The sequence below is a fragment of the Glandiceps talaboti genome, chromosome 6 (assembly GCF_964340395.1).
Source record: "Glandiceps talaboti chromosome 6, keGlaTala1.1, whole genome shotgun sequence".
Lineage (NCBI taxonomy): Eukaryota > Metazoa > Hemichordata > Enteropneusta > Spengelidae > Glandiceps > Glandiceps talaboti.
The window spans coordinates 4,245,463-4,267,283 of record NC_135554.1 but is presented as its reverse complement, the minus strand read 5'-3'; the positions used below and the strand labels follow the sequence as shown (position 1 = coordinate 4,267,283).

Here is a 21,821-nt window from a genome sequence, read left to right as displayed (position 1 = left end):
AGTAAACGGTCGATTGTGTTTGAATTTCTTTCAATTTATCGATTCTGAAGCAAGATATAGATTACTGAAGTACCGTGTTTATTTCCATTTGACGATCGAAGACAGTGAAACAGGACGCCACAAGGGAAATCGTAAAAAAAATATTTTGTCGTCCGCTGCACCATTTGACCGTGAGGTGAATCGCAGAGTCCTCGGCTTTTAAAGTTTTAGTTTGCAACAGCTGATATCTCCAACAAGTATGTCATCTCTTAATTGGGAAAGTAAATTTTCGTCAATTGTTAGAGAAACGGAGGCCAATCTTGCCAAAGTGCGGGTAAGTTATTATTTTATATGGGTATTGATATTTGTGCAGCACCTGTGTGTGACCCAGCCAGTGACTGGACTGACGCCTTTTTCTGAAATCACCTAACGGTCCAAGTTACGTTGTGGTTGTAATTAATATAATAGCCAAAGGTACATGTAGTACTTTTGAAATAACCAGGACCCCCAAAGTTGGCTTACAGTTGGCCATTGCTTTTCATAAGATTCCAATTCGTTTTTGAAAAGTTTAAAACCCCTCTTCGGTTACCATAACAACATACTGACGCTATCAATTATTTCTTGCTGAAGATCGTGTTTGTTCTGTGTGAGCTCATGTGTGAGCAGTAAGAATATTCTAATTTATTCCACAACAACTCAATTGTTTGTTTGCAAGTGTCACTCACGTGACTTCATGGTAGAGAGTGCTTTTATATTCGTCTGCTGAGACATGTCTAAATTATAAATTATGATAAAGAAACTTTTACTGAAGTAGTGAAGAGATGTAACATAATGTGAACATGGTTATACAAGTATTAAGTGTTTGCATTACAATAACTTAAAGTATCAGAATTAGTTTGAGAGGTACAATGTCTATTTGTACAACCAGTGTATAACAACAACTTTTGGTTCACTAACAGCATGATGTGTATATAACACTATAATAACAGAGCATTTTTAGAGTGAGTAAATGTATTTTATGTTCAGCCCACATATTGTGTCATTCCATTGCAAAAGTCAAATCAAGGATTACTCTATAAAGTGTCTCTTGACCAGAACAAGCCTAAAGAAACACAGTTTATTTTTGTGTACAGTATCAATGAATGCAACATATGTCAGTGTGTGTTGTGTGTGTGTGTGTGTATGTGTGTGTGTGTGTGTGTGTCTGTGTTGTGTGTGTGTTGTGTGGTGTGTGTGTGTGTGTTGTGTGGTGTTGTGTGTGTGTGTGTGACCGTTTTGTCCTAAACTGATGGGCAGATAATTTTCATATTTCATGGGATTCTAGCTTACTTGGTATGTATAGTTGATAAATTATAAGTACAGTGAATCAAATCAACATTATTCACAACTCACAACTAGCATTATAGGTATGGTTATGCATTTGTTGGTTGGTTGGTTGGTTGATTTGGTGAATGAGTGAGTGAGTGAGTGAGTGAGTGAGTGGATGAGTCATTGTTGGTGCATTGTTCTTTACTTAGAATTTGATAACTTGAAAAGAAACTTACTAATTTGATATATCTTTCTATTTGTTGTTATAACAGCAACGTTTAGGAGCCAGCAAGTCATCCAGTGTTTATGATAGTCTTAGTATGTACTCCTCACCGAAATCCAACTACTCAGGTAAAGTACATGGTGTGTGTGTGTGTCTGTGTGTGTGTGTGTGTGTGTGTGTGTGTGTGTGTCTGTCTGTGTCTGTCTGTGTGTGTGCACTAGTCTGTGTGTGTGTGTGTGTGTGTCTGTGTGTGTGTGTGTGTGTGTGTGTGTGTGTTGCATACTTGTATATGCTGGTGTCATAATTGTTTCATTCTTGTCAAAACAATTTGATTACTTGTAATTTATATTTTATTATGGTACCAATAGTTATCTGCTCAGCATAGAAATTATTAGAATGAAGCTGATTCAAAGCAGGTTAATGTAGAGTTTTCCAGATGTTTCAAAGGAAACAACTCCAGTTAGGCTTATTTCTGTCGTTAGTACACTGCTACCAAATTACAAATGATTTTGGAGGATAAGGAAGTACTGTGGTAACACAGACCCAACTTACTCAGTTCTGAAATCTTGCTTGACCATTTTGGGCATTTTTTGCAAGGGTTTAATGGGAAAACCACTGGTGAAGACATCAGATCTGCCACAATCTCTATCTTTCTCAAATTCAATAGATAGTGTGTAAAGCCAAAGAGAGATTGTTGTTTTCCAAATAGTCTCTGTGTTATTGGTTTCCTCCTCATCAGATGTACAGTCATTACAAATTGGAAGAACTGTTTTATATTGTCTTTTTAAGTTGATCTCAGTTACTGCATCTACTCTTTTCTTGTGAGACTTCACAATTTTCACAATTTTATTATTGTTTTCTCGAATACATAAAAAAGTGTAGGGTTGGCATGAAAAACTAGGTGGGCTCGGGTAACCGGAATCAAACATTTTTTTTCTAGGCCTTAACAGATATAAACTGATTGATATTTCAGGTAACTATGGCAACACTTATTCCTCACCTACCTCATCATATTCATCACCAGAAAAAACAGCGTACCAAAGTTCTCAGCCAATGTCATATTCATCAGCAGATAAAGCTAATTACCATACATCTCTAACAACATCTGGTTTACAGACCAATGAACCGTCACCAGGTTTAGTTGCATTGTTAGATGATAAGATTGAACAACAAGGAAGGGTAAGTAGAAAATGAAATAGACTAAAAAACTGTCCTCTAGTGTCGCAGCCTTCTACTGAAAGACTATTGATGACAATTTTCATTTTGGGTCAAAATGGGTTTCCTCTGAAGTCACCACATATAAAGCAATAGGGGAAGACCACATTTTTTGGTATATTTATATCACAAGAAATAGCTGTGTATAGTGGCATGTCGAATTGACATGATAGAGGATACATTGCTGTCCTGACCCCTACCTATAGAGGGCGCACTGCTGTCCTGACCCTACCTGAGAGATAGGAGTTCAAGAGAGTACAGTATTGTGTAAACAGGATTTAAATATTGACAGAGTACTTAAATGTAGAAACACATTGGTTGACAATAGCCTTATTGTATTCAAACAATGCTGTCAGCATTAGAGATAGCAATAATTGTTACTGTTTGTTTATAGACTTCAGAAGTTCCTAACATAGTATAAACCAACTAATTTCTGTACCTGCTCCAAAGCATTTAAAAGATTACATGTACAAAATATGTTGTTAATACTCTTTGGGTAAACATGAATATATAACTCAGTTATCAAGTATTATTTTGCATGAAAGTGGTCATATGGATTAGGATTTGGTATTTGTTTTTATAAAACATTTTTATCATGCCTTCCTACTTGAAAAATTAATGTAAAACAGCAATGACCAAGTCTGTGTTTGTAACTCAATATTTTGCAAAATGCTTTAAAAAATGTGTAAAAAGTTTGTTATTGTACGTACTATGTGACAAAGATTTTACACATTTACTAATTTTTTGCAAGTTACTAAGTTACAAACAAGGACTTGGTATATGTTGTTTCACATTAATTTTTCAAGTAGGAAGTCATGATGATATTATTCTATAAATGAAAAAAAAATAACTATCCAATCTTCATCCATATGGCCACTTTAAAAAGTACTTTTTAACATTTAATTAATGGAATACATACAGGGTAACAAATTAATTGCTTATACACTATTACTATAGTCTGCTTTCAAGCAATTTTTTGTAGATTATTTTACAGAAATTGTTGAATCAGATTCTTTGTTAACAGCTGTTTGAGTTACTTATAGTAATCTATTGATATTTTTGTAGCTGATTGAAAACTTGAGTAGACAAATTCAATCTTTGGAAAAGGATAAAGACCAAATGAGTAATCAGTTGACGAAATATGAAGATAAATTACGAGCCATGGATCAACGACTATCAGAGAAAGGTATTGACTTACAAACAGAACGTAAAATTGATATGTGGAAGAGAGAAGTGAAGACGGAACTATACGACATACGAACACAGCTCCAATCCAAACGTTATAACCAGGATGATGATAAAGTTGCATCAGTTCAGAGAGATTTCAGGGACAGGTTAGTGTATAAACTATAAGATATCAAAATAGATTGATTCAAGTATTTTATGGTGCCTCACCACACGAGGGCATTCTTCTAGAGTTGGGTGTTAAAACATTCTGCAGTGGCTTGTTGTGTGAGGGCGTACTTTAATCTAATGGTCTACATGTTCTTCAAAAGGGGTATAGTGTTATCACAAGCTGTCCATCACACAACTTTGCAACCAAGGCCACCAAAGACTGCCATTATCATGGTAACAACCCCATTAGACAGACAGACATAGATAGATAGATACACCCTCAGATAATGAAATTCTGTGAAGCCTGAGTGTCCAACAAAGAAAAGAGTAGTGCCCAATCATGATACAAATTTCAATTCTAAATATGTAGTACTGGTAAACCTTTTAAAGCAGCCTTATGGGTGATAAATTGCTATTTATTTTGGTTTCTAAATTTATCAAACAATTTTTTACTATATTTTTCTACTTGGAAATATAATTTAAAAGAACATACACCAAGTCCATGTTTGACACTCAAGAATTGCATAAAAAATAAAAAATGTGTAAAAATGTGTTATTGTACTGTATGTACATTAACAAACACTTTACTCATTTTTCAAGTTTTGCAGTTTATTGAGTTACAAACAAGTTCTTGATATATGTTCTTTGACATTGTATTTCCAAGTAGAAAAGCCTAGTAGAGTTGTTTTATCAATTAAGTTTCCACATAAATCATCAATTTGCATCTATATATAGTTTAATCTGCAGTACAACATTATTATCATAGTGCCACATCATGTAGTTATGTTAACATTGGCTGCTTTATTGATGTATTTAATCCATTAGCAAGAGACAACTAGAGGAAGAAAACGATGCACTGAGAAGAGAAATTGAAAGTCTTAAAACTCGGTTGTTAAGTCATGAAGTGGATATTAAATCTCAATTAGCTGACACTAAAGATATGGGGAGAAAGCTGGATAGACTAGATAAGGTAAGAAAATAGACAGAGTTGAGAAGTGAAGTTTCTATTGTACCAACATACCTCCTGGTTGTAAGTTTCTACTGTACCAACATACCTCCTGGTTGTAAGTTTCTACTGTACCAACATACCTCCTGGTTGTAAGTTTCTATTGTACCAACATACCTCCTGGTTGTAAGTTTCTATTGTACCAACATACCTCCTGGTTGTAAGTTTCTATTGTACCAACATACCTCCTGGTTGTAAGTTTCTATTGTACCAACATACCTCCTGGTTGTAAGTTTCTATTGTACCAACATACCTCCTGGTTCTAAGTTTCTATTGTACCAACATACCTCCTGGTTGTAAGTTTCTATTGTACCAACATACCTCCTGGTTGTAAGTTTCTATTGTACCAACATACTTCCTGGTTGTAAGTTTCTACTGTACCAACATACCTCCTGGTTGTAAGTTTCTACTGTACCAACATACCTCCTGGTTGTAAGTTTCTATTGTACCAACATACCTCCTGGTTGTAAGTTTCTACTGTACCAACATATCTCCTGGTTGTAAGTTTCTATTGTACCAACATATCTCCTGGTTGTAAGTTTCTATTGTACCAACATATCTCCTGGTTGTAAGTTTCTACTGTACCAACATACCTCCTGGTTGTAAGTTTCTACTGTACCAACATATCTCCTGGTTGTAAGTTTCTATTGTACCAACATACCTCCTGGTTGTAAGTTTCTATTGTACCAACATACCTCCTGGTTGTAAGTTTCTACTGTACCAACATATCTCCTGGTTGTAAGTTTCTACTGTACCAACATACCTCCTGGTTGTAAGTTTCTACTGTACCAACATACATCCTGGTTGTAAGTTTCTACTGTACCAACATACCTCCTGGTTGTAAGTTTCTATTGTACCAACATACCTCCTGGTTGTAAGTTTCTATTGTACCAACATACCTCCTGGTTGTAAGTTTCTACTGTACCAACATACCTCCTGGTTGTAAGTTTCTACTGTACCAACATACCTCCTGGTTGTAAGTTTCTATTGTACCAACATACCTCCTGGTTGTAAGTTTCTACTGTACCAACATACCTCCTGGTTGTAAGTTTCTATTGTACCAACATACCTCCTGGTTGTAAGTTTCTACTGTACCAACATACCTCCTGGTTGTAAGTTTCTATTGTACCAACATACCGCCTGGTTGTAAGTTTCTACTGTACCAACATACCTCCTGGTTGTAAGTTTCTATTGTACCAACATACCGCCTGGTTGTAAGTTTCTACTGTACCAACATACCGCCTGGTTGTAAGTTTCTATTGTACCAACATACCGCCTGGTTGTAAGTTTCTACTGTACCAACATACCTCCTGGTTGTAAGTTTCTATTGTACCAACATACCTCCTGGTTGTAAGTTTCTACTGTACCAACATACCTCCTGGTTGTAAGTTTCTATTGTACCAACATACCTCCTGGTTGTAAGTTTCTACTGTACCAACATACCTCCTGGTTGTAAGTTTCTACTGTACCAACATACCTCCTGGTTGTAAGTGTCTACTGTACCAACATACCTCCTGGTTGTAAGTTTCTATTGTACCAACATACCTCCTGGTTGTAAGTTTCTACTGTACCAACATACCTCCTGGTTGTAAGTTTCTATTGTACCAACATACCTCCTGGTTGTAAGTTTCTACTGTACCAACATACCTCCTGGTTGTAAGTTTCTACTGTACCAACATACCTCCTGGTTGTAAGTGTCTACTGTACCAACATACCTCCTGGTTGTAAGTTTCTATTGTACCAACATACCTCCTGGTTGTAAGTTTCTACTGTACCAACATACCTCCTGGTTGTAAGTTTCTACTGTACCAACATACCTCCTGGTTGTAAGTTTCTACTGTACCAACATACCTCCTGGTTGTAAGTGTCTACTGTACCAACATACCTCCTGGTTGTAAGTTTCTATTGTACCAACATACCTCCTGGTTGTAAGTTTCTACTGTACCAACATACCTCCTGGTTGTAAGTTTCTACTGTACCAACATACCTCCTGGTTGTAAGTTTCTACTGTACCAACATACCTCCTGGTTGTAAGTTTCTACTGTACCAACATACCTCCTGGTTGTAAGTTTCTACTTTACCAACATACCTCCTGGTTGTAAGTTTCTATTGTACCAACATACCTCCTGGTTGTAAGTTTCTACTTTACCAACATACCTCCTGGTTGTAAGTTTCTACTGTACCAACATACCTCCTGGTTCTAAGTTTCTATTGTACCAACATACCTCCTGGTTGTAAGTTTCTATTGTACCAACATACCGCCTGGTTGTAAGTTTCTACTGTACCAACATACCGCCTGGTTGTAAGTTTCTATTGTACCAACATACCGCCTGGTTGTAAGTTTCTACTGTACCAACATACCTCCTGGTTGTAAGTTTCTATTGTACCAACATACCTCCTGGTTGTAAGTTTCTACTGTACCAACATACCTCCTGGTTGTAAGTTTCTATTGTACCAACATACCTCCTGGTTGTAAGTTTCTACTGTACCAACATACCTCCTGGTTGTAAGTTTCTACTGTACCAACATACCTCCTGGTTGTAAGTGTCTACTGTACCAACATACCTCCTGGTTGTAAGTTTCTATTGTACCAACATACCTCCTGGTTGTAAGTTTCTACTGTACCAACATACCTCCTGGTTGTAAGTTTCTATTGTACCAACATACCTCCTGGTTGTAAGTTTCTACTGTACCAACATACCTCCTGGTTGTAAGTTTCTACTGTACCAACATACCTCCTGGTTGTAAGTGTCTACTGTACCAACATACCTCCTGGTTGTAAGTTTCTATTGTACCAACATACCTCCTGGTTGTAAGTTTCTACTGTACCAACATACCTCCTGGTTGTAAGTTTCTACTTTACCAACATACCTCCTGGTTGTAAGTTTCTATTGTACCAACATACCTCCTGGTTGTAAGTTTCTACTGTACCAACATACCTCCTGGTTGTAAGTTTCTACTGTACCAACATACCTCCTGGTTGTAAGTTTCTACTGTACCAACATACCTCCTGGTTGTAAGTTTCTACTTTACCAACATACCTCCTGGTTGTAAGTTTCTATTGTACCAACATACCTCCTGGTTGTAAGTTTCTACTTTACCAACATACCTCCTGGTTGTAAGTTTCTACTGTACCAACATACCTCCTGGTTCTAAGTTTCTATTGTACCAACATACCTCCTGGTTGTAAGTTTCTACTGTACCAACATACCTCCTGGTTGTAAGTTTCTACTGTACCAACATACCTCCTGGTTGTAAGTTTCTATTGTACCAACATACCTCCTGGTTGTAAGTTTCTACTGTACCAACATACCTCCTGGTTGTAAGTTTCTACTGTACCAACATACCTCCTGGTTGTAAGTTTCTATTGTACCAACATACCTCCTGGTTGTAAGTTTCTACTGTACCAACATACAACCATTCTTAGGTTTGTACTGTCAGTGGTAATCTTTACATTGTATGTGATCTATGTGATTATTTCCTAATATCATGAGTGTCAATAGGAAACAATACCTTGTAAATTAATTCACCAGGTTTTATTAAAAACTTGGATGTTAAATGAGATAAAATGGGTTGAAAGCTTGCACCAATCAGAACTAAGATGGAAGTGACATATACCTGTAGACCTTGGTAGGGAATTTCTGTTAAATATATTGTCTACTGATTGAATTGTTACTAGTATATGATTACACTAACAATAGACACAGTTGACAACACATTTAGTGGAAGTTTCCTAGCAATGTCTATAGTTTGGATCAATGCCAACTCCGTACTGATAAGTTGAAGTAAATGAAACAACACATTTTATTTCAAGTTTTTATTTAACATAGTGAATTTACAAGATATTCTTTCCCTTTGATTTACTAAATAATAAAAATAGTAACATGCAAGAGGCATAGTCTATAACTTTATCATCTTTTGTGATAACTTTTATAACTTTTGTTATCAGTACAACTTCTTAAATGGGTTGCATTATGAATGAAAATTCTTACTTAGTCTAAGTTTCCCATGACTATGGAAATAGAAGTTTATATTCATATCTGTGAAGACGGAGTTTATGAACATACATTGTCTATTCAAATTCTCATCAATAATCAAATATGATGTGAACATGACATATGTAATTTGTTGGTACCAAAAAGTTTGATAAACTTTACATCCATTGTGTGCATACCCAATCACCTCTAGCATGCTGCTTGGCAGCCATATTGGATTCTAAACTGATTAAGTTTTCATATCATTTTGACCTTTATTTCAAAAATTTGTGCCGTAACTTCAGACTTTTTTATTGCTTTCAACTGAGAGTTGGTTGGAATTGTTTTGAACAAGAGTAACTGTAAAAGTTATAGAATTTATTTCCAAGGTGCATTTTTTATGTTAAAGTCAAAAACTGGACCAATGCCACTATAATATAACAGTAAATGAGCAGATATTGTATAGTAAAGAATGGTGATAGCAACAAATGTCATACTCAAGGCACAATATTTGGAGCTATTTTCAAAAAAGCACTATGAGGGCGCACCCAGGGTAGGAAAATGAGGTTTATAATGATAACTGCCAGTAACATCATACATGAAACAGTCTCCAAATTGTTTAAAAAAAGAACTTGATCTCCTAAAAAACTACAGAATTATTTAAGTTTTATCTGTCTGAGAGTACCATTTACTTTAGTAAGGAAACTCTTGGCAGAAATTATTTTCATAGAACTCAGTTATTCTGGCCTTCACTATTCAAGTATTCTGGCCCTCACTACAGCATACAGGCATAAAGACAATCCCATCCATTATCTATGCTGTATTTGAAAAGTGCCCCATAGTGGCAACAGTGTACACTCTCTCATCTCTCTAATAACTTCAATATGACTGCAAAGCTTAGAATATTTACACCCCATTATAATCATGATTGTATTTTGATTCACCACAGAATGTGTATAACATGTCTGATAGTCAGAGACGACAAAGCCGTGAAATGTCAGACACCTTGCAGAGTAATCATAGCACCCAGAAACAACTCACACAAATCAGGTACATTCCACTTACAATTTACTCACTTTACTCTCAGAATTAGGTCACTATTTTTTATGCCAAGATGCATCAAATTCTCGGTACCTGCAATAGCTTTTTACCTCGTGCTAGAGGGTCAAAATAGAATAAAAAAGTCAACTTAATCTCATGCATACTTATTGTAATGCTTGTGAAGCGCATGGAGTGGAAGTTATGGTGTTGACCCATATATCAAATATTCATTGTTTTTATAAAACCTGTGTAGTTGCTATGGTAGTGATGCATGTTTGATTTCCAAATCTGAGGAATTAATTTTATACTGCCAGGGAAAGGAGATTCATGTTGAAGAAACTAACAAAGTGTTTTAAACTTTACAGGTATTGTCTTTTGATGACAATAAGTATTCCTATATACATGTATGTATGGATATAAACAACTAAGAAGTGTTGATGGGATCTCATTTCATTTTGTTTATTTACAATACATACATTGAGTGACTTTGCAAAATGTGAAATTTTATTTACCAAAACGATGCAAATTAGACCATCATGTTATAAATTACTTCTGTACATCACCTGAAACAGACAATAGAAATATGGCAACTCAGTTTTTATGAAAAGTGCTGAATTTTTCTTGTTTTAAGTCAAAATAATGAAATAAAGTGATTGATAATGATTGTATCAGTGCCATGCTTCATATTTAATTCTAAAATACGTTGATGTATGCTAAAAAGTTACGCACACAAAAAACTGATATAAATGGTTTTGCAGGAAAAGTTGTAAAATTTTTATCACCAAACCATAAATTAATGCTATGCTTTAATACAAAAATTAAGTTGATGTGTGCCTAAAAGTTATAGAAATACAAGAATTTGGGTCCAAAGGTTGTGGCAGTAAATGTGAAACAGTGGCTAGACCTTTGACCAGGATATTTTAATAACAGCCAAAACATTATTGTTTGTCAGGACTGAAATGGAGAAATTATTGGATGGTGTTTCAAGACTAGAAAATAAAGACAGTGTTGGACCAGTTGAAATGAATGGTGTTGATAGAATACCGCCACCAACAGGTAGGTTTGATGATTTCATATAGATTTTTATGCTTGAGGAGGTACGTATAATTATATTATTTCCAATATTTCTCTTCATTCAGTTGCAAAATACTTGTGACCTAAGGGTTGTCACTACAAGTCTCATGTGACAAGGACCCCTTAGGTCACTCATATTTTCCTTTGTTGAACGAGGAAAAACATTGTGGAATAACATCTAAATATTCACATTTTGTGGAATATTTGCATATTTGGTAACTGTACATACTGCACAATATTCAGATATTGTATAATATCATAGACACTGTAATATTCAGATATTGTATAATATCATAGACACTGTAATATTCAGATATTGCATAATATCATAGACACTGTAATATTCAGTTATTGTATAATATCATAGACACTGTAATATTCAGATATTGTATAATATCATAGACACTGTAATATTCAGTTATTGTATAATATCATAGACACTGTAATATTCAGTTATTGTATAATATCATAGACACTGTAATATTCAGATATTGTATAATATCATAGACACTGTAATATTCAGATATTGTATAATATCATAGACACTGTAATATTCAGATATTGTATAATATCATAGACACTGTAATATTCAGATATTGTATAATATCATAGACACTGTAATATTCAGTTATTGTATAATATCATAGACACTGTAATATTCAGATATTGTATAATATCATAGACACTGTAATATTCAGATATTGTATAATATCATAGACACTGTAATATTCAGTTATTGTATAATATCATAGACACTGTAATATTCAGATATTGTATAATATCATAGACACTGTAATATTCAGATATTGTATAATATCATAGACACTGTAATATTCAGATATTGTATAATATCATAGACACTAATATTCAGTTATTGTATAATATCATAGACAATGTAATATTCAGATATTGTATAATATCATAGACACTGTAATATTCAGTTATTGTATAATATCATAGACACTGTAATATTCAGATATTGCATAATATCATAGACACTGTAATATTCAGATATTGTATAATATCATAGACACTGTAATATTCAGATATTGTATAATATCATAGACACTGTAATATTCAGATATTGCATAATATCATAGACACTGTAATATTCAGATATTGTATAATATCATAGACACTGTAATATTCAGATATTGTATAATATCATAGACACTGTAATATTCAGTTATTGTATAATATCATAGACACTGTAATATTCAGATATTGTATAATATCATAGACACTGTAATATTCAGATATTGTATAATATCATAGACACTGTAATATTCAGTTATTGTATAATATCATAGACACTGTAATATTCAGATATTGTATAATATCATAGACAATGTAATATTCAGTTATTGTATAATATCATAGACACTGTAATATTCAGATATTGTATAATATAGACACTGTAATATTCAGATATTGTATAATATCATAGACACTGTAATATTCAGATATTGTATAATATCATAGACACTGTAATATTCAGATATTGTATAATATCATAGACACTAATATTCAGTTATTGTATAATATCATAGACACTGTAATATTCAGATATTGTGGAATATGTACACATACCTTAATCTAATATTTCCCTGTTTTCTAATAGCTCGCGCAGCGGCAGCGAAGCTGCCGCATTGCTGCTCAATGACTAGTACGCATACGCGTCGTATATACTATGCGAAAAAATTTGGTGGTTCTCCCAGGGATGCATTGCGGCGTGCAGTGACTACGCATGCGCCTTCCATATACTACGTGCAATACGTGCATCCCCCACATGCTACCGTATCATCATATAGCATAGGCGACATAACATCACCATGCATTTCAATATTGTAACAGTAGGTCTGTTGGCACGATTATCGTAACATTGTAACGAGTATCGTGGCATCGCTGTACCACTAGGAGAAATTGTTTAATATACTATTTGGAAGTTTGACGCACGGCGATACTGATACGGACCAAGTGATGACATAGCGCAGTTGAATTTCCGGGTTTTGGAAGTGTGGTTTTGACGTTTATATTGTCGATAATTGATTTTTTTTACATGTTCTAAAAAGAATAACTGCATTCCTATGTTTGTTGGTACAGTAACATTCCTAAATCATCGAGTTGAATTCAGAAATCGTGATGTTCGGCAACATGTCAACAAAATATTTGTCCAAAGACCAACGTTGGTTGAGAGTCTATGATAAGTTGGCTGATTGAAAATGAACAATATTAATCTAATGGCTATGATGTTTTTTGAAATCAACAACTGCATAGAGTGTTGACTTTCTTTAAAATGTTTTGTAACGTATTGTGAGAGCTGTTGTTAATTACTTCTCGTCCTTGTCAGGGAATTAGATGTCATTCAATAAAATAAATTTTGATGGTCAATACCTGCGCGAGCTTATGGGCTTTGCCTAGTTATGATATTAATTTATACACATTTTGGTAATACTGTCATATAGTATCCTGGTATTGAGGTATTATGCTAAAAATATGACAAATATCTCATACATGTCAACATTAATGAGTGATTTTATATATCAGAATAATACATGTGTACCAAGTCTAATAAGTTTACTTGCAATGCAGGGTAAATACCTATTTCGTCATCACTGAATATACTTAGAACTTACATCAGATATATTTATAGACAGATTACCCACACAACAAAAAATGATATTGTCACTGCAGCTTGTCTATGTTTGATAAGATTTATTGAGTTTGCAAAGTAATACTTACAACTTATGTATTATAATTTAGTCTATAACAAGTTTTTGACTTTTCAGGGTGTGATGTCTTTTGAGAAGATTCTAATTCTGTATTGATATTGTTTGTATTTTGTGACTAGATTTTGGAAGTAAGAAGGCAGGTGAATTTGATAGTTATGCGTTATCATTGAGTGACTTTGATATTAGTAGTGTCAGTCTGGGAGATTATCAAAACTCTGACTTCTCATTCACACCAAAACAACTCAATGCTAAAGATATTGAAGGTATGTATTGATAGTAGTTATACATTAGATTTGTGTGTTTAATGTACAGTGTAATCATGACCACAGCTAAGATAGACTTTGTGTTTTGAGGTGAATCTGAATTAATCTGAAGTACTGTACTTGTATGTGTCAGTGCATTATTAAGTGGTCTCATTGGTTGAGTAAGTACACAAAAACACCTATGGTATTGTGTCAGATGTAGATATCAGTTTCTTGCAGAACAAAAAAAGAACAAATGACAATAAAAGTAGGAGGTAAATAAAGAAATCACACCAAGTTCCCTACATCAGATTTGAATCAGATTGGGTTTAAATTCAGGTCAGGGTTTGACTAAATTTGCCACAGAGTACTATTCAGTTTAACTACCAAATAATGTATGTATTCCCCAGGTAATCTGGTTTCCTCCTTCATTAACACCGAGGGTTGACCCTCACTGGACTCCTTTGAAGACAAGTTTATAAAAATTTAAAGAATTATCCAGTATTAATAAATAAAAGATTTTTACTAAGGGTTATGTTAGCATTTCAGTAATCATGTATGTTTCTTGTCAATTTCAATGACTTTGTTATCTGGTCCTGACATTAATAATCTGTATGCACTGTAATATAACTAATCTGTATGCACTGTAATATAACTAATCTGTATGCACTGTAATATAACTAATCTGTATGCACTGTAATATAACTAATCTGTATGCACTGTAATATAACTAATCTGTATGCACTGTAATATAACTAATCTGTATGCACTGTAATATAACTAATCTGTATGTACTGTAATATAACTAATCTGTATGCACTGTAATATAACTAATCTGTATGCACTGTAATATAACTAATCTGTATGTACTGTAATATAACTAATCTGTATGCACTGTAATATAACTAATCTGTATGCACTGTAATATAACTAATCTGTATGCACTGTAATATAACTAATCTGTATGCACTGTAATATAACTAATCTGTATGTACTGTAATATAACTAATCTGTATGCACTGTAATATAACTAATCTGTATGCACTGTAATATAACTAATCTGTATGCACTGTAATATAACTAATCTGTATGCACTGTAATATAACTAATCTGTATGCACTGTAATATAACTAATCTGTATGTACTGTAATATAACTAATCTGTATGTACTGTAATATAACTAATCTGTATGTACTGTAATATAACTAATCTGTATGCACTGTAATATAACTAATCTGTATGCACTGTAATATAACTAATCTGTATGCACTGTAATATAACTAATCTGTATGCACTGTAATATAACTAATCTGTATGCACTGTAATATAACTAATCTGTATGCACTGTAATATAACTAATCTGTATGTACTGTAATATAACTAATCTGTATGCACTGTAATATAACTAATCTGTATGCACTGTAATATAACTAATCTGTATGTACTGTAATATAACTAATCTGTATGCACTGTAATATAACTAATCTGTATGCACTGTAATATAACTAATCTGTATGCACTGTAATATAACTAATCTGTATGTACTGTAATATAACTAATCTGTATGCACTGTAATATAACTAATCTGTATGCACTGTAATATAACTAATCTGTATGCACTGTAATATAACTAATCTGTATGTACTGTAATATAACTAATCTGTATGTACTGTAATATAACTAATCTGTATGCACTGTAATATAACTAATCTGTATGCACTGTAATATAACTAATCTGTATGCACTGTAATATAACTAATCTGTATGCACTGTAATATAACTAATCTGTATGCATTGTAATATAACTAATCTGTATGTACTGTAATATAACTAATCTGTATGCACTGTAATATAACTAATCTGTATGTACTGTAATATAACTAATCAGTATGCACTGTAATATAACTAATCTGTATGTACTGTAATATAACTAATCTGTATGCACTGTAATATAACTAATCTGTATGCACTGTAATATAACTAATCTGTATGCACTGTAATATAACTAATCAGTATGCACTGTAATATAACTAATCTGTATACACTGTAATATAACTAATCTGTATGCACTGTAATATAACTAATCTGTATGTACTGTAATATAACTAATCTGTATGCACTGTAATATAACTAATCTGTATGCACTGTAATATAACTAATCTGTATGTACTGTAATATAACTAATCTGTATGCACTGTAATATAACTAATCTGTATGCACTGTAATATAACTAATCTGTATGCACTGTAATATAACTAATCTGTATGTACTGTAATGTAACTAATCTGTATGCACTGTAATGTAACTAATCTGTATGCACTGTAATGTAACTAATCTGTATGCACTGTAATATAACTAATCAGTATGCACTGTAATATAACTAATCTGTATGCACTGTAATATAACTAATCTGTATGCACTGTAATATAACTAATCTGTATGCACTGTAATGTAACTAATCTGTATGCACTGTAATATAACTAATCTGTATGCACTGTAATATAACTAATCTGTATGCACTGTAATATAACTAATCTGTATGCACTGTAATATAACTAATCTGTATGCACTGTAATATAACTAATCTGTATGTACTGTAATATAACTAATCTGTATGCACTGTAATATAACTAATCTGTATGCACTGTAATGTAACTAATCTGTATGCACTGTAATATAACTAATCTGTATGTACTGTAATATAACTAATCTGTATGCACTGTAATATAACTAATCTGTATGCACTGTAATATAACTAATCTGTATGTACTGTAATATAACTAATCTGTATGCACTGTAATATAACTAATCTGTATGCACTGTAATATAACTAATCTGTATGCACTGTAATATAACTAATCTGTATGTACTGTAATATAACTAATCTGTATGTACTGTAATATAACTAATCTGTATGTACTGTAATGTAACTAATCTGTATGTACTGTAATATAACTAATCTGTATGCACTGTAATATAACTAATCTGTATGCACTGTAATATAACTAATCTGTATGCACTGTAATATAACTAATCAGTATGTACTGTAATATAACTAATCTGTATGCACTGTAATATAACTACCGTAATCTGTATGCACTGTAATGTAACTAATCTGTATGTACTGTAATATAACTAATCTGTATGCACTGTAATATAACTACCGTAATCTGTATGCACTGTAATATAACTAATCTGTATGCACTGTAATATAACTACCGTAATCTGTATGCACTGTAATGTAACTAATCTGTATGCACTGTAATATAACTAATCTGTATACACTGTAATGTAACTAATCTGTATGCACTGTAATATAACTAATCTGTATGTACTGTAATATAACTAATCTGTATGCACTGTAATATAACTAATCTGTATACACTGTAATATAACTAATCTGTATGCACTGTAATATAACTAATCTGTATGCACTGTAATATAACTAATCTGTATGCACTGTAATATAACTAATCTGTATGCACTGTAATATAACTACCGTAATCTGTATGCACTGTAATATAACTAATCAGTATGCACTGTAATATAACTAATCTGTATGCACTGTAATATAACTAATCTGTATGTACTGTAATATAACTAATCTGTATGTACTGTAATATAACTAATCTGTATACACTGTAATATAACTAATCTGTATGCACTGTAATATAACTAATCTGTATGCACTGTAATATAACTAATCTGTATGCACTGTAATATAACTAATCTGTATGCACTGTAATATAACTAATCTGTATGCACTGTAATATAACTAATCAGTATGCACTGTAATATAACTAATCTGTATGCACTGTAATATAACTAATCTGTATGTACTGTAATATAACTAATCTGTATGCACTGTAATATAACTAATCTGTATGCACTGTAATATAACTACCGTAATCTGTATGCACTGTAATATAACTAATCAGTATGCACTGTAATATAACTAATCTGTATGCACTGTAATGTAACTAATCTGTATGTACTGTAATATAACTAATCTGTATGCACTGTAATATAACTAATCAGTATGCACTGTAATATAACTAATCTGTATGCACTGTAATATAACTAATCAGTATGCACTGTAATATAACTAATCTGTATGCACTGTAATGTAACTAATCTGTATGCACTGTAATGTAACTAATCTGTATGCACTGTAATATAACTAATCAGTATGCACTGTAATATAACTATTATCTGTATGCACTGTAATATAACTAATCAGTATGCACTGTAATATAACTAATCTGTATGCACTGTAATATAACTAATCAGTATGCACTGTAATATAACTAATCTGTATGCACTGTAATATAACTAATCTGTATGCACTGTAATATAACTAATCTGTATGTACTGTAATGTAACTAATCTGTATGCACTGTAATATAACTAATCTGTATGTACTGTAATGTAACTAATCTGTATGCACTGTAATATAACTAATCTGTATGTACTGTAATGTAACTAATCTGTATACACTGTAATATAACTAATCTGTATGCACTGTAATATAACTAATCTGTATGCACTGTAATATAACTAATCTGTATGCACTGTAATATAACTAATCTGTATGCACTGTAATATAACTAATCTGTATGCACTGTAATATAACTAATCTGTATGTACTGTAATATAACTAATCTGTATGTACTGTAATATAACTAATCTGTATGCACTGTAATATAACTAATCTGTATACACTGTAATATAACTAATCTGTATGCACTGTAATATAACTAATCTGTATGCACTGTAATATAACTAATCTGTATGTACTGTAATATAACTAATCTGTATGCACTGTAATATAACTAATCTGTATACACTGTAATATAACTAATCTGTATGCACTGTAATATAACTAATCTGTATGCACTGTAATATAACTAATCTGTATGTACTGTAATATAACTATTATCTGTATGCACTGTAATATAACTAATCTGTATGCACTGTAATATAACTAATCTGTATGCACTGTAATATAACTAATCTGTATGCACTGTAATATAACTAATCTGTATGCACTGTAATATAACTAATCTGTATGCACTGTAATATAACTAATCTGTATGCACTGTAATATAACTAATCTGTATGTACTGTAATATAACTAATCTGTATGCACTGTAATATAACTAATCTGTATGTACTGTAATATAACTAATCTGTATGTACTGTAATATAACTAATCTGTATGCACTGTAATGTAACTAATCTGTATGCACTGTAATGTAACTAATCTGTATGCACTGTAATATAACTAATCTGTATGCACTGTAATATAACTAATCTGTATGTACTGTAATATAACTAATCTGTATGCACTGTAATATAACTAATCTGTATGCACTGTAATATAACTAATCTGTATGCACTGTAATATAACTAATCTGTATGCACTGTAATATAACTAATCTGTATGTACTGTAATATAACTAATCTGTATGCACTGTAATATAACTAATCTGTATGTACTGTAATATAACTAATCTGTATGCACTGTAATATAACTAATCTGTATACACTGTAATATAACTAATCTGTATGCACTGTAATGTAACTAATCTGTATGTACTGTAATATAACTAATCTGTATGTACTGTAATATAACTAATCTATGTACTGTAATATAACTAATCTGTATGCACTGTAATATAACTAATCTGTATGTACTGTAATATAACTAATCTGTATGTACTGTAATATAACTAATCTGTATGCACTGTAATGTAACTAATCTGTATGTACTGTAATATAACTAATCTGTATGCACTGTAATGTAACTAATCTGTATGCACTGTAATATAACTAATCTGTATACACTGTAATATAACTAATCTGTATGCACTGTAATGTAACTAATCTGTATGTACTGTAATATAACTAATCTGTATGTACTGTAATATAACTAATCTGTATGTACTGTAATATAACTAATCTGTATGCACTGTAATATAACTAATCTGTATGTACTGTAATATAACTAATCTGTATGCACTGTAATATAACTAATCTGTATGCACTGTAATGTAACTAATCTGTATGCACTGTAATATAACTAATCTGTATGCACTGTAATATAACTAATCTGTATGCATTGTAATATAACTAATCTATGTACTGTAATATAACTAATCTGTATGCACTGTAATATAACTAATCTGTATGTACTGTAATATAACTAATCTGTATGTACTGTAATATAACTAATCTGTATGCACTGTAATGTAACTAATCTGTATGTACTGTAATATAACTAATCTGTATGTACTGTAATATAACTAATCTGTATGCACTGTAATATAACTAATCTGTATGCACTGTAATATAACTAATCTGTATGTACTGTAATATAACTAATCTGTATGCACTGTAATATAACTAATCTGTATGTACTGTAATATAACTAATCTGTATGTACTGTAATATAACTAATCTGTATGCACTGTAATGTAACTAATCTGTATGTACTGTAATATAACTAATCTGTATGCACTGTAATATAACTAATCTGTATGTACTGTAATATAACTAATCTGTATGTACTGTAATATAACTAATCTGTATGCACTGTAATATAACTAATCTGTATGTACTGTAATATAACTAATCTGTATGCACTGTAATATAACTAATCTGTATGTACTGTAATATAACTAATCTGTATGTACTGTAATATAACTAATCTGTATGCACTGTAATGTAACTAATCTGTATGTACTGTAATATAACTAATCTGTATGTACTGTAATATAACTAATCTGTATGTACTGTAATATAACTAATCTGTATGTACTGTAATATAACTAATCTGTATGTACTGTAATATAACTAATCTGTATGCACTGTAATATAACTAATCTGTATACACTGTAATATAACTAATCTGTATGCACTGTAATATAACTAATCTGTATGCACTGTAATATAACTAATCTGTATGTACTGTAATATAACTAATCTGTATGTACTGTAATATAACTAATCTGTATGTACTGTAATATAACTAATCTGTATGCACTGTAATATAACTAATCTGTATGCACTGTAATATAACTAATCTGTATGTACTGTAATATAACTAATCTGTATGCACTGTAATATAACTAATCTGTATACACTGTAATATAACTAATCTGTATGCACTGTAATGTTTCCACACATATATTGTTATACACATTGACTTATCAGTTTCATTACCTGCTGTTTGTTTCATTAGACTTTTTGTTGAAATTTATCTTAACTATATGAATACTGAGTGATCTTTCTGTGGTTTAATTTCAGTGAGTCCATTATCAGAGCCGGACCTAACCATAGATATATATGATCTGGATCTGAGTGGTACACAGACTATTAGTTCTGTGGAGTTAGAGTCTGATGTGCTATGAGAAAAAACAACTCCTGGACATCTCTAGGTGACACAAAGTATATGTGAGTGATACGGCATATGTGTCATCTCATCAGAGTATGTGATAGTCTTCCTTCCTACACCATCATCATCTCAAAAAATTGGAAAGGGAACATGTTTACAAAAAAATTTAGCTTTATCAGTTTATGTCCAATATTGCCATGGTAACTGTGATTTCAAAATACTAATTTATTATCATTGATATTTTAAAGGAAAATTCAGAAGAATAGCATCTGTAGATTGTAAGATTTTGTGGTTTT

General features: G+C 32.1%; 1 protein-coding gene across 1 annotated transcript; it reads left to right on the top strand.

Annotated features, from left to right (window-relative positions):
- The first annotated feature begins 238 nt into the window (after positions 1 to 238).
- On the top strand, positions 239 to 21,541 carry LOC144436474 (uncharacterized). Its single transcript, XM_078125274.1, has 9 exons — positions 239 to 313; positions 1,560 to 1,638; positions 2,484 to 2,689; positions 3,791 to 4,059; positions 4,886 to 5,030; positions 9,990 to 10,090; positions 11,034 to 11,137; positions 14,007 to 14,150; positions 21,438 to 21,541. The coding sequence occupies exons 1-9, from the start codon at positions 239 to 241 to the stop codon at positions 21,539 to 21,541; spliced, it is 1,227 nt and encodes a 408-aa protein (XP_077981400.1).
- Positions 21,542 to 21,821: the final 280 nt, after the last annotated feature.